General features: G+C 38.3%; 1 protein-coding gene across 1 annotated transcript in view; it reads left to right on the top strand.

Annotated features, from left to right (window-relative positions):
- Positions 1 to 4,250: 4,250 nt before the first annotated feature.
- Positions 4,251 to 19,323, top strand: part of LOC109056636 (alpha/beta hydrolase domain-containing protein 17C) — a 38,559-nt gene continuing 23,486 nt past the window's right edge. The window contains exon 1 of the mRNA XM_019073830.2: positions 4,251 to 5,192. Within this exon, the coding sequence (XP_018929375.1) occupies positions 4,708 to 5,192 (485 nt within the window). The 5' untranslated portion in view covers positions 4,251 to 4,707. The remainder of the gene's footprint in view (positions 5,193 to 19,323) is intronic.

Here is a 19,323-nt window from a genome sequence, read left to right on the forward strand (position 1 = left end):
TGTGTGTGTGCATGCCTGAATGAAACAGTGCAACAGCCTGGGACATTACTCATATATATATATATATATATATATATATATATATATATATATATATATATATATATATATATATATATATATATATATGTATATATATATATATATATATGTATATATATATATATATATATACATATATATATATATATACATAGAACAGGTCACAATATTAATAGACAAGGAAAAATAGTGAGGTAGATTTATGCAAAAGTGCGGACGTGCAAAGTATGCAAGTTGGGTTTCTTTCAAGTGTTTGTGATTCAGGTATTTATAGTAGGGGTGTATATGTGTGAGTGTAGTTGTCAGGTCTGTTCACATGGAGTTGAGGAGTCTGATGACTCGAGGGAAGAAACTGTCCTGCAATCTGACCGTGAGGGCCCGAATGCTTCTGTACCTTCTTCCGGATGGCAGGAGGGTGAAGAGCTGGTGTGAGGGGTGTGTGGGGTCGCTAGTAATCATGATGGCTTTCCGAATGCAGCGTGTGGTGTAAATGTCTGTGATAGAGGGGAGAGAGACTCCGATGATCTTTTCAGCTGTCCTCACAATCCGCTGCAGGGTCTTGAGATCTGTGATGGTGCAATTCCCAAACCAGGTAGTGATGCAGGTGCTCAGAATGCTCTCTACAGTCCCGCTGTAAAATGTGGTGAGGATGGGGGGTGGGAGATGTGCTTTCTTCAGTCTGCGTAAAAAGTAAAGACGCTGCTGAGCTTTCTTTCCTATGGAGCTGGTGTTGAGAGACCAGGTGAGGTTCTCCGTCAGATGAACACCAAGAAATTTGGTGCTCTTTATGATCTCCACAGAGGAGCCGTCGATGTTCAGTGGAGAGTGGTTGGTATGTGATCTCCTAAAGTCAACAACCATCTCTTTAGTTTTGTCCACATTCAGGGACAGGTTGTTAACTTTACACCAGTCCGCTAGCCGATGCACCTCCTCTCTGTACGCTGATTCATCACCTTTGCTTATAAGACCCACCACGGTAGTGTCATCAGCAAACTTGATGATGTGGTTCGAGCTGTGCATTGCTGCACAGTCGTGGGTCGTGTACAGCAATGGAGTAAGGACACAGCCTTGGGGAGCTCCAGTGCTCAGTGTGGTGGTGCTGGAGAAGCTGTTTCCGATCCGGACTGTCTGAGGTCTCTCTGACAGGAAGTCCAGGATCCAGTTACAGAGGGAGTGGTTCAGTCCCAGCAGGCTCAGCTTTTCAATCAGGGTCTGAGGAATGATTGTATTAAAGGGGTCATATGATGCGATTTCAAATTTTCCTTTCTCTTTGGAGTGTCAAAGTCTCAAATCCAAAGAGATATTCTTTATAAAAGTTAACACTCGTCCACGCCCCCCTGAAACGGCTCATTCTAACACGCCACCACATCTCTACGTCAGTATGTGGGAAGATTTGAATAACGCCGCACAGATGTTCACGCAAAGAAAGAAGGCGTACCTTTTATTCTCGTTGTAGTATTGTTGTTGCTGCCACCGCAAATGTCGTATAGACACTGTGTGTTTCACTGTGAAAGAGAAACTACTTTGTTTGGCCTTCCAAAAGAGGACAATATCCACTTCGTCATGTCTGGAGCTGATCCGTGCTGGTCGCTGAGGAAATACATCAACTTTGCACCGTGGATCGCAGAATGAGCTTTCACCGTGGACGAAGCGGCGTCAAGTCCGGGGTTGTCACATGTGTTTGCTGCAAGACCAAGGTATGCTCCTTCGTAGAATCCACCTGCCGCAGCGTTCTCAAGCCGCCTGTCTCTGCTCACTCAAGCTGACTGTGGTTCACTCTAGACGGTGGCTCACTCTAGGCCTCCAGCCTCTGCTCACTCAAGGCCACGGAGTGTGACATTGTTCCATTGAGAAATCTAAACTACTTTGTTTTTGCCTTCCAAAAGAAAACACGACTAGAAATCATGTTTATATCACGTTTATAATGGGTTTTATGTTTTTATCTTGTCGCTCCGGCCGGACAAGGCATCACAATATGTTAAGAGGCATAACATTTCCGTCTCACGCTTGAGGCATTCGGCCAATCACAACGCACCAGATAGCTGGCCAATCACAGCATTCTGACGTATGTGTCTTTTTTATGAGTGAGAGCTAGATGTAGGGTGGTTGTGATGGCATCATCTGCTGAGCATTTTGGGCAGTACGCAAACTGTAGTGGTCCAGTGTGGGGGGGCAGCAGGTTCTTGATGTGCTTCAGGACAAGCCTCTCAGAGCACTTCATGATGATGGGTGTGAGTGCAACGGGTCGGTAGTCGTTAAGGTGAAAAAACAAATGTGGCGATTATCTTTTATCTATCTCTTCACTGTCTATATTGTCTAGGTTGAATATCAGTGTGGTATAAGTTATGTTCAGCAGTGTTTAGTACAAGCACTCCGTGAAATGGATGACATGTCAGACTTCCAAAAAGGGCAAATCATGAAAATCTGTTTAGCAGCAGCATCTGTAACCTTAACAGCCCAATTTTTTAGTGTTTTAAGAACATCTGTCTTTCCAATTATGACTGTGTGCAAAAAAACATGGCAAAACTTTATCTGCAAAGAAGAATACTGAACGAAAATAGAAAGTGAATGACAGGGAACACTAAAAAGAATTGTGTCCAAACAAACCAAAGTCAACATCCGTGAAAGAGCTGTAACTGTGAAAACTTTAATCACAGACACCAGTGCTAAAAAGCAAAAAAAAAAAGACGGTATCATGCTCATAATACTTGGACATTTGGAGCACAAAGATGAAATGCCGTGTCCAGATAAATCACCTGACAATCACCCGACTTCATTATTGTCAAACCATTGTGGGCAGTTTTGGGGAGTAGACTGAGAAGCATGATTTTCTCCTCCACCTTCTCTAAATCAACATTCAGCTGAAGACTATTCAAATGTTGTACTGAATGAATCTAAGAAGCTGGAAGCTAAAGGTGGTAATAAAGAAATGCTGCCTATCAGGTGTCCATATTCAGAGCTGGGTATATTACTTAAAAATTGTGACTTGTTACTGATTCAAAATGACAAAAAATTGTAGTCAGTAATGTAATCGATTACATTACACATATTTTTGGGAATATAATCAGACTACTTTTTGATTACTTTTGACCTAACTCATTTATCACATTGATTTAAATGGGATAATCTTGTACCACAGGGATATAACAATGCAAAGAAAAAACAACATAAAGTGCATTAAACATTACAGTACGTCAAATTTTACCAAACTGGAGTTTGTGAGTTAAATGAAAAGCTAATAATTAATTAAATCATAAAAATGTAAAATTAAAATAAATCATTTTAAAATAGCATGAATCAAAATAAAACACTTACTAAAAAAATGAAATATTTAATTTGTTTACCTGCATGTCATGTTTAGGCTTAATCAACGTCAGAGAACTGTGAACATGTAAATGTGTTACTTAATTATGAACTTGTTACCTTAAATCTCAGGGGTATAGTTCAAGTAAATATATTGGGTGAAAGAGGTTTTGAATCCCTGCATGTTAAATGTTAATAAGAAATAACATGAATTTGTGCATTTTAATGTGTTTGAAAGACAAAAGTCTTTCCAAGACAGTAATACTTAGTTAAATAACCCACTGAGTGATAATTCAAATAAACATGTATGTTTTTCATCAGTAGCCGATGCAATGTTGAAATGTTGAGAAAACACTTCTTAATATTGAAATGATTTCTGTAATCCAATGGTGAAATGCTGTGTGGCCCCTCAGGTTCCTGTGTAATTATAGTCACCTGACTAGTGACTGATCTCTGTGTGGATGCCCACAAAACTGGAAGACTTTCTGAGTGTATATAAGCAGTATAGGCTATTTTAGAAAGAAACATTTAAAAGATGAAAAAGAGGATTTAGGGAGAATCAATACATTATGAATAATTAATTGCTATCTGTGAATAACATGCAATCATGTAGGCCAATCAATAAAAAGTAACTAGACTGATTACGAGTATTAAAATGTAGCTAATTTAATCTAGTTATATTGTTCAACCCCTGTTTCTTCTGATCTTAAAAACCCTTTGATCTAAAGGCTTCTGCTTGAATGCATGAAATTAGTTTGCAGCATACATGATGTGAACTTGAATACCGTAGAAAAGCATTTATTAAGCGTGCACATAATAAAGTTGATTGAGTGAATATCCAGAGTGTGCAGCGCTGGAATACACAAAGAAGAAACTGGAATATTTTAACAGTTTAATATTGTGAACAAACATATTTGCCTTTTTTTTTTATTTGCTTCACAGTTTTGATGACTTTTAAAGAAGCTCCATCCTGCAGCTCATCCAAGGAAAAGACTCGTGACGTCGCCATCGCCAGCAGGAGCCGGATATCCGCCACGTCCGGAAAAATCCCATATTTGGGCATTCCTAGCAGGAGCAATGGCAGCTTACATTGAATGTGAACGGCTAGCTTGATGTTGATTGTGTAGCGTAAATGATAGATTTTTAGACATTTTCAACCCATGATCGAGACGGAAGAGCGCTGGATTGGAACGTAAATATTTTTTAAAATGTCAAAAACCAAGTGTTAGTGACCGAACCGTTAAACCGCTACCAAACCGAAACCAATTAGCACGGCTTTAGCATCCTCGACGCCGTTCGTGAATTCTCTCGCTAACGTTACTCGTCACATCCCCGATTCTCACCCGGTATCCACCGCTCTCCATGCCCGAGCAAGGCCCGAGAATGAACAGCTTCTCCCTCGGCGAGCTGTGCTGGCTCTTCTGCTGCCCGCCGTGTCCGAGTCGCATCGCGGCCAAACTGGCGTTCCTGCCGCCCGAGCCCACGTACTCCATCCACACGGACGCGAGCGGCGCGACCAGCCTGCATCTCACCGAGCGCGCCGACTGGCAGTACTCGCAGCGCGAGCTCGACGCCGTGGAGGTGCTGGTGACCCGAACCAGCCGCGGGAACCGGGTCGGCTGCATGTTCGTCCGCTGCGCGCCCGCTAGCCGCTACACGCTGCTGTTCTCTCACGGGAACGCCGTGGATCTGGGCCAGATGTGCAGCTTCTACATCGGCCTCGGCTCCAGGATCAACTGTAACGTGTTCTCCTATGATTACTCGGGTTACGGGGTCAGTACCGGGAAACCGTCCGAGAAGAACCTATACGCTGATATCGAAGCGGCCTGGCAGGTGCTGAGGAACAAGTGAGTGTTTCTGAGCAGGTGCTTCTGTGTTTGAGCGCGAGTCCCAATTGTTCTGTGATGGTGTGATGTTTTTGCACGGATGGAATGCATGAAATGAATGAATGCATGTAATTTATCGACCCCCCGAAGTTCCAGATTTTCTAATCTGCTGTGTATTGCTCATCCTATGTAATGAAACACCAGAGATAAACTGGTAATCAGTTGATGCTATTACTAATATTTATAGCCTATTATGTATACACACACACATACACACACACTGTTGTGCAAAAGTTTGTGATCAGTAAGATTTTTTTTTTTTTTTAAAGAAAACTCTTCTGTTCATCAAGGATGCATTTAGTTGACCACATATACAGAAAACATTTTTTTTTTTTTGTGAAAATGTATTTCTGTGATGCAAAGCTGAATTTTCAGCATTATTACTCCAGCATATCAGCTATAACATGACAGCATCAGTAAAACGACTATATTGGCTGATTTGTCATTGGCTCTTTATTATCTAGTGTCCAGCTGATTTTAATACTTGAATCATCTTTGAACCAGCCTACTTTTTTGCTAACCTAATCTGAGTGATGACATAACTGAAGTTGTTGCATAATCACTTATGAGCATGTCACATCACTGACTGTCAGTCTTAGAAGTTTTAATAACCTGTTTGAACAGCAAAGAGATTTGCAAGTTTGGCTGATATGTGTTTTTTTTCTTCTGGCTCGTGCTGATATCTATATCTAAAGCAGGGTGGGCTGATAAAATGCCAATGTGAATCAATTTAATGATAGCAAATTATTTGTAAAGAATCTTGTTGAAGCGAACGCCCATTTAACAAGACATTTACTCTAAATTCATGTACAAATAAATGATGATAAATGCAAATCATTCATCGACATGTTGAAGCTAGTTAGTAGAATTTGGGGAAAGTGGGAAGATGAGCGATTTGGTTAATCAATTTGGTCGATCAGCCTGTCTGTCACCTGAAGTTATAATGATTATAATTTGTAGCAGTCCATTTACATATGATATTTGTAAATAAAATAATTTAGTTTTAGACAGCCTGGTGAAAATAAAGCGTCTGGGGCTTTGTTAGAGATATAGGAATGAGATATTTGCTGGTTGGACGATGATGACAGTCTGGCTCCATTTTGGTGTGATAGGCTCGTTTGACCTTAGGTTAGACATTTTCTGCATTGGTTTTGGGAAATCTGAGGAATTCTGTTACAAAAATTTAAATATGAAATGTTTCAAATGGAGCTTGTTGGTAATGTGAAGCATAATCAATTTAGCTGTATTTTGTTGAAGGGTTTATTCATTCCAAAATTGAAATTTTTTAATTTATTAATATTAATTACATGTATTTCGTTACAAGTAAGTGATTTGTTCGTTTTTGTTAGGAAAGATATTTTGGATGAAAACCGGGAGGCTTGTGACTGTCCCATAGACTGCCAAATAAATAAAAGTGTCAAGGTCAAGGAAAGTATGAAAGACATCATCAGAATACTCCATCTGCCATCAGTGATTCAATCGTAATGTTATGAAGTCGACGAGAATACTTTTTGTACACGAAGAAAACAAAAATAACGACTTTATTCAACAATTCCTCTCCTCTGTGTCTCTCCAAATCAGAGTAGAGCCCATTTTGGCGAATCTGGGCTATACGCAGGCGGCATACGCTCTTCTGTATCAGTACAAAAAGTATTCTCAACGCTGCATGATGTTACGGTTGAACCACTGATGGCAGATTAACTATTCTGACGATGCTTTTCATACTTTCCTGGACCTTGACACTGTTATTTACTTGGCAGTCTGTGGGACAGTCACAAGCCTCCCGGTTTTCATCCAAAATATCTTCTTGGAATATTCTGTTCCAAAGACGATCGAAGCTTTTATGGGTTTGGAACGACATGAGGGTATGTGAATAATGACAATTTTCCTTTTGTGGTGGAGTAACCCTTAAAGTATTTAGTAAGCATGGGATGTGTAGAACTTGTTAGAAGTTCTTTCTGCTGAAAAATTCAGAGCAGAGTTTCTGCTGAATTTTCCACAGAATTCTGTGGGCGCAGATTCCGAGTGGGCTTGTGTGAGATCACAGCCTCTATACTGAAAGGTCATTCCGGGTCTTTTGCTGATCTTTCAGCATAAGTATTATCTCATTACAAAACCTTTGATTGTTCCATTGGCTGAACCGATCAGTTAATCAGTTTGAACAGCAACAGACTTCATATTTTGGTCCATGGATGGTATCTTAACTATTGGACTTTCTCCTGTCCAAACAGAACAGCTTATTTTGTCGTCCAGATGCAATCCAAGACAAAATTCCTTTATAGAGACTAATGATTTATAACCGGTTAAGATCCTTTAACAAACTCATTAGAAAGATGTGTTTCTGGCAGATTGAAGACAGTTGTACAAAGTGCCTTGTCTTTAATAATATATAACCGGGGATGTTTACACTGGAGAGTGTAAATGTCTGTAATTATTTTTGAAGTAGGAACAGGATAATTTGTTCGCACATCTGGCAGTGGTTATATTGTCTAATGAGCAATGGAGGCTGGTTGAATGTAAAATATACATGGTTGCTCTGCAGGCCGCATTTTAAGGCATTATGCATGCTTATTTCGGCTAAATTTGATCAAAGCATTACATTTATTGAATGGCTTGTTTTGCTTGATTATTTTTGTGTGCTATGTATTTGTATGTTTTTATTGCGTTGCGTTGTTAGCAGCATCCTAACTCCAATATCTATTAAAATCGATTGTGAGTCCAGTCTCTTGTGCACTTTGAGAATTGCTGTTTGTGTGACGTGCAGAGTTGCTGTCTGTTAAAACATTACGGAAGTTTCCTAGTATTTGCTGTTAAACAGCACTTCAAAAATAGATTCCTCACACCATAGCTACTTCTGATGAATTGTAGCTTGTAAGTGTTTTTTCCTTCAGTTTTTAATGGCTATTCTTGGGTTACTGAGCTGCTAACTTGTCAATATAACTTTCCAGGAAATCATTAGCATTTTTTTTACGGCCATAAGGAAGCTCAAATACTGCTTCGTAGCAATAATTAAATATTTATAGAGTTTGATTCTTAGTTAGTTAGGTTCCTGTTTCTGCTGTAAATGCTAACGTTGAAACCAAAATTTAGCATGGAATAGAAGTAGTGTTTTATTTTTAGGATGCACACTTTGCAGTTTATTTTCCTTCACAGGGCCACTTGAAATAAACTAAAATTAAAAGGAGAAACGCCCTCAACTTATTTTATTTTAGCTAGTTGGCAAGGTATCATTTCTCATTTTCACCAAGTTTAACTTGATGTACTAAAATAACTCAAACTGAAATAAAAACTATATATATATATAAACCTATTAAAAATGACAAAAACCCCTTAAAAAGAACCAAAATAAAAACAACACAACTGAAAATATTAATTATTCCTATTAATGGTACTAGGGATGCATGATAAATATCGGCACAATATTAATGTGCATCTCGTCAGTAAAGCCGGTTCTATAATCAGCTGTAAATCTCGACATGTGCATGCTTTCACATGGAGCAGCATTTACTGCACAGAGCCATTGTTTACTGACAAGCTGCGCAAAACATGGGCAAAATATGATCGTGGTTTTGGGCAGGTCAGTGAACAATGGCTCTGTGCAGTAAATGCTGCTCCACGTTAAAGCATGCACATGTAGAGATTTACCGCTGAATACAGAACCAGTTTTATTGATGATATGCGCATTAATATTGTGCCGATATTTATCGTGCATCCCTAAATGGTACTAATTAAAGAAATACAGGTCCTTCAGGGGTGATAAGTCCTGCTCCTGTAGAGTTTACATCCAAACCCTATAACAAGAAGAATCTTTTCTTTTTTCTCATGTGACTCTTTGTCCAGGAATTGTAATTGTATTATATTTTGATCCTTAACTGCCGTTTCCTCCTGTGTTTACTCTATTTAATGGCAGCACTTTCTGTGTAATTACTGTACTGTGTGCAGTAGCCCCTTCAGTTTGACTCGCTTTAACCTTCCACTACACTGACAGCTCTACCCTGAAATTGATCTGACGGTGACGTACCGAGTGTTGAAAATACTCATATGGCAGGGTAAATTAACTCTGAGCCTCTAGTACGTTTGCTAGCACAACAGTAGTAAGTGAGGACATTCTCTGTAGGTTCCACAGGATGTGCAAACGTTTGCTGAACATTAATGTCATGTTTATTTGGTGATGCAAAGATCATAATCATACTGAACTGTATTTCAGAGTTGACAAAGTAATCTAAAATTCATTGGAGTGCGGAATTAGTTTTAATATTAGATGAATGCCAGAAACAACAGACCCTACGTGCTGCTGCATTAGGAAGCCAGTAAAATATAAATATATAAACATGGCCTTTTTGAAAATTGTTTTAAGTTCTCCAGTGCTGTTGGATGGAACATCAAACATCTTGTTTTGGAGAAATGCAATTGGAAATGTCATTATTCCAATCACTTGGAGTAATAGCACGCCAACAACAAGCCGCATGATTTGCCATTAATGTTTATATCAAAAACGGTGCAGTGAGAGTTTCATGATGAAGTTTAATATTTCAAGTTTGGGATCTGAAGCTTAGGCAGAAGTTATAGTCATGCTTACGATGGCAATTATCTACTAACAACTGATACTCTCCATTACAGATATGAGTTTAAAGTTGAATAATCTGAAGTTGAACTGCTCTATTTGTATTCAATGCAAAGACAGAATCCTTCAAACTCATTTGAATAAATTAAAGCTCATTAAACTGAGAACATAGCTCACAGTACATTTTAATGCTAATCTGTTTTAAGTATTACCATATCAGCACCTGACACCTTTTTGAGGCCATTCGCTCCATCCAAACATTTGCCGTTTTATATCCGAGGTGTTTGCTCAAGTAAGATAATGCACAAAGGATTTGACTTTTTAATGCGTTATTTACCACTTCCTCTTCTACTGGGGTTTCTGGCCCATATTTGGTCCATTGTGCAGTAAGTCTTTTTCTGTTTATGGAGCATAATGCATTTCATAAGGCAATAGTCAGAATTTCTCGGACAGTCTGGAGGAAAATCTCTCTTAGTCCTTTTCAACAAAACATTTGAAGGCTAGGGTCTTTTGGGAGCATTTTCTCCAGCTTTAGCAGAGTAAGGTGATTCTGTAACTGTGTGCTTCTTAACATTAATCTTGCAGCTTTTTTTTTAATGGTCTAGAAATGATAGAAGTCCCACACGTTGCCATAGCTTGTGAAATGTCCTATATTCATTCAGTTTTAGTCTTATGTCTATGCTGTGCACCTTCTTACGACCGTCCAGGTGTGTGCAGGGTTTTAGGGGTTTATGCAAGTAATAAATTAACTTCAGCTGTTTTTTGAGGGAAAAAGTCCTTCAATTAAACTTTAAAAAAGGAAAAAAATGTTCCCCATAACAATTTTGTTCATTAAGTTCAGCCTGACAGTGCAGGTTTCACCGTAGCGCTCCCAGTGTCTCTCTCCGTCTCAGTGTGAATTATTTACACCGCTCTTAATGAACCAGACAGAGCTGCCTTGGACTGTTGGATGGCAAATCCGGATACTCAGCCCGTTACCTGCAGTTCCAGGGCTATGGTTGGCTCTTGTGTTAAAATTGAGAATAAAAGGATTTAAAAAAAAAAAATGCTGGGGGATTTATGTGATTTTCACTCAGAAATAAATATATGCATTTAATTAAAACAGTTTTTACAGTGTACCTGTGTAGTAGTTCAGCAGAATGGGCCGAGATGCTGAATAGTGAAGTGTTGTTGGTGCATCAAACTGGGCCTATCGTGATAATTAAATAACTGAACCGTCTAATCGCGATTTGATCTAACCGAGGTTGTTTTCATGCACTGTATAGCCTATGTCATCTGAAGCCATTCCATATCTTAAAGGGTTAGTTCACCCAAAAATGAAAATTATGTCATTAATGACTCACCCTCATGTCGTTCCAAACCTGTAAGACCTCCGTTCATCTTCGGAACACAGTTTGAGATGTTTTAGATTTAGTCTGAGAGCTTTCTGTCCCTCCATTGAGAATGTATGCACGGTATACTGTCCATGTCCAGAAAGGTAATAAAAACATCATCAAAGTAGTCCATTTGACATCAGAGGGTTTGTTACAATTTGTTGAAGCATCGAATATACATTTTGCTCCAAAAATTACAAATTTATTCAGCATTTTCTTCTCTTCCGGGTCTGCTGTGAGCGTGTTCACAACACTGCAGTGACGCCGCTGACGTACGACGCTGCTGACGTGTTTTCTTTGTTATTGGGCTCACCAGAGAACACGTCAGAAGCGTCGTACGTCAACAGTCACAGCAGTCGCACTCACAACAGACCCGGAAGAGAAGACAATCGTGAATAAAGTCGTCATTTTTGTTATTTTTGGACCAAAATGTATTTTCGATGCTTCAATAAATTCTAACGGGCCCTCTGATGTCACATGGACTACTTTGATGATGTTTTTATTACCTTTCTGGACGTGGACAGTATACCATACATACATTCTCAATGGAGTGACAGAAAGCTCTCAGACTAAATCTAAAATATCTTAAACTGTGTTCCGAAGATGAACGGAGGTCTTACGGGTTTGGAATGACATGAGGGTGAGTCATTAATGACATAATTTTCATTTTTGGGTGAACTAACGCTTTAATGTGAGGGACAGAATTGTATTTACATTGTTAAATTTAAGTTTACAGAAACTCATCTTCCTTCTGCTGCAGCTGTCAGTTATTGTTGGTTCGGTTTTCAAACGGCACATCACATTCAGTTATGACAGTCAGCACGGTAAAACTCTCTCTGCAAGATGATATATTCCCATTATAATACTTGATGTGTAGATAAAGGTCTGGGGATTCACATAAAATGACATCTTGCTGGAGGTCATTGCTCTCTCATTTATCTTCTCAGTTTGTTTGTACTGTGTGGAGTGCAGTGCGCTCAACCCATGTTGCTTCAAGCACATCATTCTGCACCCTAGATGTGCATAAGAGCTTTGTGCCACTCTGTTTGAAGCGTTTCACATTATCAAAGTTTTGCGCACAGAAAGATTATTAGAAGCCTTTCTTTTTCTCATCTTATTTTCATGAAAGTATTTTGTAAGAATACAAATAGTTAACAGAATAAACATGTTTAAATTGTATAATGTGCACCAAAGATTTTTTTCAAGGTATTATTTTTCCTGCTAAATTAAAGTCAGCTAGTTTGATTTCATAGCTTATATATTTTTATTCAAATGGGGTTTTTCTCTGTAATGAGGAAGTGAGTATTTTAGTGGATAGTGTTTAACAAAGGTTTTTTAAAAAAAATGACTATTAGTTCCACAAACACAGTATTGATATTCTGTAGTGGTTTGTGTTGGATCGGTATTGGCTCATTCTTAGAATTTGAAATACTCTATGTAATCTTACACTGCAAAATAATAACTCAAAAAAATATTAAAAGACAACATCATAATTATTTACTGAACCCTTAAATTAATCGCAATTATATAATGAAAGCCTTAAAAAAAAAAACAGACAATTAATCATGATAAACTTTAAAATTTGCCAAAGCCCTAAAACAGACAATTAATTGCAATAACGGTGACTATTTTTAGACAATTAATCATCAGCCGAATGTAATAATCGTGACAGCCCTACATCAAACTAATATAAAAAAATGAAAAAAAAGTTGGGACAAATTGCTGCAACTTGGGAGGCTTTCAGTGGAAATGCAACAAATGCCTTTGAGTTATGGCAATTCCACACATGTGCTCATTTTATTCAGCTTTGCTGCTGTTGTAGCCTCAGAGCTTGGGAGGATGAAACGAGTCGAAAAAGGTTTTAGAGGAAAATGCAGCTGCACTAATCTGTCATGATTATAGCAAGTATATTGTAGTCTGAACACAATTGTATTCTTACTAGAAAAGAACATGGAGACACAATGAAAAGATTAGCTAGATGAGTTTGGCATTATTGTTTTTAAATGTTGTTAAGGGCATCAAGTTGTCGCTCAAGCTTTTCCTGAAGCCATATACATATAAAACAATATTTTTCCTCTTAATGATTTTATGATGCTCACATTGAACCATTCGATCCATTCGGAATGCATAACACTGAAAAAAAAAAAAAACACTTTCAACTCAAAAGCTTTCATATCTATGATTTATTTACCTTCAAGGTTCCAGCTTCTGCTGCTCATATTGAAACTGCATTCATTTTTTAAACCACACTGTTTGCATGTCATAGAGTCCTTAGGCAGTTTCTGTTAATTTAAATACTTCTTACTAAATTTCCCTGTTATATTGGAAAAAGTTTGTGAAATGTAATGGAAAAAAAATTTATTCTTTCGCCCACTCTTGCTTCTCGCCTCTTTAAACCTTATTTCTTCTTTTACTAGCCTGCATTTGTCCTGCTTTTAAAGGCAGATCTTCCTCTGTAATTACTGTACTGTGTGCACTGGTCCCTGAGTTTGACTCTCTTTAACCTTCCTCTTTGCTGACAGCTCTGACCTGAAAATGATCTGCATGGCTGATCAATGGTGCACTCTTGGACAGCTAGATTCTTACACTTTTCCTAAATGCTGGGATACCTCGGACCAATTTAGTAGTCCGAAATGAACATTTTCTCCCCCATCCTCCATCTGCAAAAGCCTATAATTTATTGGGGGTAGCAGTAATTTTAAAGTTTAAATCCAAATTCAGATCATTTTAGGGGTCATTGCATTACATTTTTAGCATAAAAATCTAATTTCTCTCTTAACAGTCTTAAACATTGAAGGAAACTAGAATAGTTATGCTAGGGATTTTGAGTAGGATGTTAATTGTGGCACATAAGGTATTCTGGGTGGTTGCTTACTTTCAGATGACTGGTCTGAGTTCACAAGAAGAAAAATCGCAAGTCTGATCACTTACAACCAGAGGTGGAAAGAGTACTAAAATATTCTACTCAAGTAAAAGTACCATTACAGTAATGAAATTTTATGTTAGTACAAGTAAAAGTACCAGTCTAAAAATCTATTTAAGTAAAAGTATAAAGTAGCTAATTTAAAATGTACTCAGAGTAAAAGTTACTTGGTTACATTACAGCGGGAGGGGGGCAAAAATGGGATAGGCCTATAAATCTCAAACTTTTTATTTAACCTGCAGTTACAAATGCATAAATAATGTTTTGATATGACATAAAATATGAATATTCATATTTTAAATTCTATATTAAAAACAACAACAACAACAACAACAACAAAAATTATCAAAAACAAAAGATATTTTAAATGTGAAATTAAAACCACTAGTAGGTGGCATCAAGTCACTGTTAATAAGTGAGTCATTGCAATTGAACCAAATAATTTAAACAGTTGATTCATTCAGGAACAAAATGTTGCTCAGAGGCGCAGAACTGTGCGGTTGTGGCTGTGTTTGGAATTATTTTTGTTGTTGAAATAGTCCAAAAACAGACAATATGGTGTCTAAAACGTAAGTATCTTAATTAACTTCTTGTTTATTGAACTGTTGTAAAAAAAAAAATCTATTTAATCATGCTGATTTTTGGAGAAAAAATGTCTCTCTTCATGTGATATTGATTAACTATATGAAATTATATAAATATAAACATTTTCTGTCCCTAACATCTTTAATTTTTTGCGTATTCTAAAAGCATTGTAACAGTCTGAATCACGCAGTGAAAACGCACTCTAAATACACACGCATTAGTCTAATCTACTAGACTTTATGCCATTCTGTAGGAGTGTTTTGTTTTTGTTTTTTTGCAAAATACTGTCAAATCGCACATCGTTAAAACAACGGTACGATGATAATATGATTATTACGATATTATCGCAGACTAGTCCTGCACTACTGTCTTTTTGGCTAATTGGTGCAAAACCTCTTGCTAAACTGTCAATGCAATGCAATGATGCAAGTATTTAGCTTATCTACACGCTTGCGAAGGGTTGATGTTGAGATTTTATAAGCTGCTAGTTTGGTCTCCCTGGGCAAAAACAGCTTACACTGCATAGAGCTTAAAAATGGGCAGGGGTTCACTTCACTACGAGTTGAACTTCGGCAGATTATGACAGGGTTTCATTTTCAGCTGGGTCTGCACCATAATAACACCCGTCTTGTCTGTCTGCATCTTTCTTGTGACATTTTTTCAAAAATATATATTTATCTCACCTAAATGTTTGATCATGCACTGTATTTTTGTTTTTACAATCATGTAATTGTTGCACAATAGCTTACACACAGTGCAAGCCTAATTTTGTGAGCTGTATGTGAGGCGAGGTTCACACATACTCCATATGCAGTGCGTATGTAGTCCATGTGTGCTACAGAAGCAGTTATTTAAGAAGAAATATGAATTGTACATCACCTAAATCATTATAATTATTTCACCCGTGCCAGACTGAGACGTTGCCGCTGCATGTCATGCCAAACCTCTTAAGGCAGGTGCGTCATCAGCTTGAGATCGGCCTTTTTAGAGACCACCGATCAATCATCCCAACGTAATTATTGGCCGATTGTGATCGGTAGCCGTTCAGTTGGAGCACTCCTACCTTCCCATTATTTATGCAGTAGTTTTTTACTCCGTAATTAATGTTTTAAAATGTAGCGAAGTACAATACTTCAAACAAAATGTACTTAAGTAACATTACAGATTTTAAAAATTACTTTAAAAAGTAGAAGTACACAAAAAAGCTACTCAATTACAGTAACGCGAGTAAATGTAATTAGTTACTTTCCACATCTGCTTACCCTCAAACTCATCGAACGGCATGATTTGTGGTATCATTCATGTCTGAAGTTTAACATTTGCGGTTTGGGGTTTCGGACCTCTAAGTATGCGCAGCAATAATCGTGATTCTCGCTTTGCTACTTGTTAATCCAGGAGTGAATGTTTTAAATTGGTTGGCACTTCACAGTGTTTAATCCATCCCGTCTGCCGTTTGCGTGGAGACCCTGCATCTGTATCATAAGTCACTGGATCAGCATTTCCCCAGTGTTTGCGACAGACAGCCGCTCCCCTAACGTCACTGTAAAGAGCTAGGGAGGTGTGTTCCTGTTCATTGCGTGCCGTTTTTCCACCCCTGCTGATTAATCTCATTTCAGAGCAACATCCGTTCATGATCCCCATGAGGACTGCAGGAGGACAGACAGCTGTTTTTAATCAGGGAGTGTTCACAGGTACGATTCACCATATGAGCTTGAGCCTGAGACTTATGTGATGAGACTATGGCTCCACAACCCACTTTACCATTTAAGATTAAGGTTTTTCTCTCTGTACACAAGACATGGGTTTCCTACAGGTAAACTGTGTACAGCAAAGCAGTAAATCCCAAATGATAAGAGAGGAGCAGCCCGTCACTAGAGCCACTGATTAAAAACAGCAGTAAACTGACAAAAGTAGTTTCAGTGGTGTGATGGACTTTGATTGTTTTGCACCAACCAAATAGAAAAGATGGAAAATGTACTTCTATTAAATTACTTTGAGCTTCAAGGCACCGTACCACTTGCTGACTCAAAACAACTCAATTTTAGTAGGGGATTTCCTGCTGGCTTCTTTCTGACATCTTGCTCTCATCTGTTAGAGGTCTGTCATGCCCACAGATTTAAAATGAAATGGAGGTGATGGACTAAACAGTTTTAGATGTTTCTGTCTGGTTCCTGATGAAATGGGTGGAATTCAAGGTTTTTTTTTTTTTTTTTTTTTTTTCAGTGGGTTTTTGGTTAGATGCCTGATAAGGTCTGTGGTGAACACAAGCTCAAGATACATTATGGGAATGTTTTTATAGTGCTCAATAATGGCCAATCCATCCTATTTTGGGTAAAAATAAGAAAAAAAAAATACTCATTTCAAAATCAATTTTAAGAAGACATAATAATCCATGTCTTTCTCCAATGAACAGAAGTGTACAGGAGATTTTTTTTTTTATTATTTGTTTTTAAATTTGCATAAAAAAAAAAAAAACTGTGCCAAGCCATCAGAACTGAACCAAAAACCAAGGTATATATTGAACTAATGGCTAACTATATTTTTACATCTCTAGCGCATACTTTGTAAGCGCTGGTCGTACATGCGCATTGACTTAGTTTTGCACTTATCAGTTGTTCTGTAAGGTGGCAACTGGCGCAGGGCGTTGTTTCACAGTAGAGAATTAAGCTAAAGAGACCGAACAACAACAAAATAGTGGAGACTGCAAGAACAACAGATGGCCGCATTGACAAGTGCTTGTGTGAGAGGGTTGTGAGATTGGAGCAACTTTAATTTAAAAGAGTACAAAGACATTTTCATCGGTCATAACTTCAAAAGAAAAATAGAGCAGAGGCTGGACAAAGATGAAGTGCATGTGTCAACCGCCTGCATTCGCGCATGCATTCAAAAGGAGTATACTTTGAATAGCTGCGCATTTGGCTGTATGAGTAAAAAACTGAAGTGTAATTTGGGTTTAAGAATCATAAACCTTTGCTGGTCACAGAGCTTATTTTCTCCTACAATCTAAAGTCCAATGGAAAAATCCTAAAGGATTTTTATGGAGGGAACCAGGGTGATGTGAACTTTCAGGATGGCCCACAAAAATCATCCCTGCAGCTCTCTATGGGGTTTAGAAAGCATATTAAAAGTAAGTCTTTTAAGTGTAGGCGAATCCCAGAAAAGCTTTCTTTATAACAACCAGTGTTTTCATTGGGAAACTTAAATACCAGATCCAAGCAGAACAGTAGATTATCAGGTCGTCAGCGTGAGAAACAATTAATTGGTTTCTGTCAAGACCTCGAGAGCCCACCCATCTACTTTCAAGCTAGTCTGGAGCTGTGTTGAGAGGCAGCAGGGCTATTAACTAATGCAGGAGGGAGTTGAGCCGCTGGAGCTGTTAACACTCACCCGCTGAGACGAGCAGCTGCGCCTTCATCTGAGTCTTCTACTAGTCTGTCACTGAGGCTTATGACTGAGAAACTGTTAGTAAGGCAAAGACACCAGAGCCATACAGAGACGTGGTTTGAGAGCAGGAAAGGAAGCAAGTGTGTTCTGCAGTGAAGCATGGACTAATTTTTAACTGCCCTGGGTTTGTGTGACATAGCAACCATAAAATCTGGCTCGTCCCCCTCTTTATACCTGCACCGTTTTTACCACAGTTCATCTCTCTCCACTGATCCTTTTACATTTTGTTCCCTCCTTTCTTGTAGTCCATCACAATTCAGGGAATGTGAATCTGTCACTGACTGCATGCTTACTACACCTGCAGACTCAGGCAGGTGTCTTTTATATACTATAGTCTGGATCTTGGCATAACACTCGAGTATCTTAGGTCAGGAAAACTTTCAAGTTGGGTTCAATTCAGGTCAGATTGGGCATTGTCTCGTCTGCAGGTTTTAAAATGTGTCTCATTGTTCCCAATAGAACTTGTCCAGCACAATATTCAATGCCATTAAATGAAATGAATATTAAATGAAAAATAAATGCATAATACTAGAAGAAGAGTTTTAACGTGTTTTATTGGAACACTACAATTAGCCCAAGTCAACATTAAATGACTGCTTAACTCGCTTAGCTTACTTGCTATGCAACGTCTCTCTCTACTATGGCGAAGCTGAGGGTAGTTACTTCAGAAACGGAAAGAAAATGCTCTAACATATAGCCAAAAACAAGCCAAAAACTCTGGTTTCGCTGTCTACACGATAACACTGCAACCAGAGTTTTTGAAAATCTTCACCCTGGAAGGAGTTTTCAAAAATGTTCAGTTTCAGTGACCTGGTGCTGTGTTTGCGTGTGGACAAATGGCCAAACCGCATAGAAAAAGCTGCGGTTTTGAAAATACCCACGTTTGTGTGGAATGGGCACAAAACAATGGTCATTAAGAGGGTTAATTATTTAAATACTTTGAAGTCATCCAGTGTCTCCCCTTGGAGCTTGTTGAAGACACTATAGCAGGCTAATGAAAATTATCCTTTTCGCTCAATTAGTTTCTGACCCAATTGTGCACCATTCAATTTATTTTTAATCAAAATGTTACTTGTTTCTCCTCTGATATTAATTTCCTTCTGTGGCTTTCCTGATCACCAAGCACTTTTCTTTTTCAGCTCCTCCCTTTCAACCACCTGTCTTAATTCTGGTTAACTTTTCTCAATCCATTCAGTTCCCAAT

The sequence above is a fragment of the Cyprinus carpio genome, chromosome A7 (assembly GCF_018340385.1).
Source record: "Cyprinus carpio isolate SPL01 chromosome A7, ASM1834038v1, whole genome shotgun sequence".
In the NCBI taxonomy this organism is placed as follows: Eukaryota; Metazoa; Chordata; class Actinopteri; order Cypriniformes; family Cyprinidae; genus Cyprinus; species Cyprinus carpio.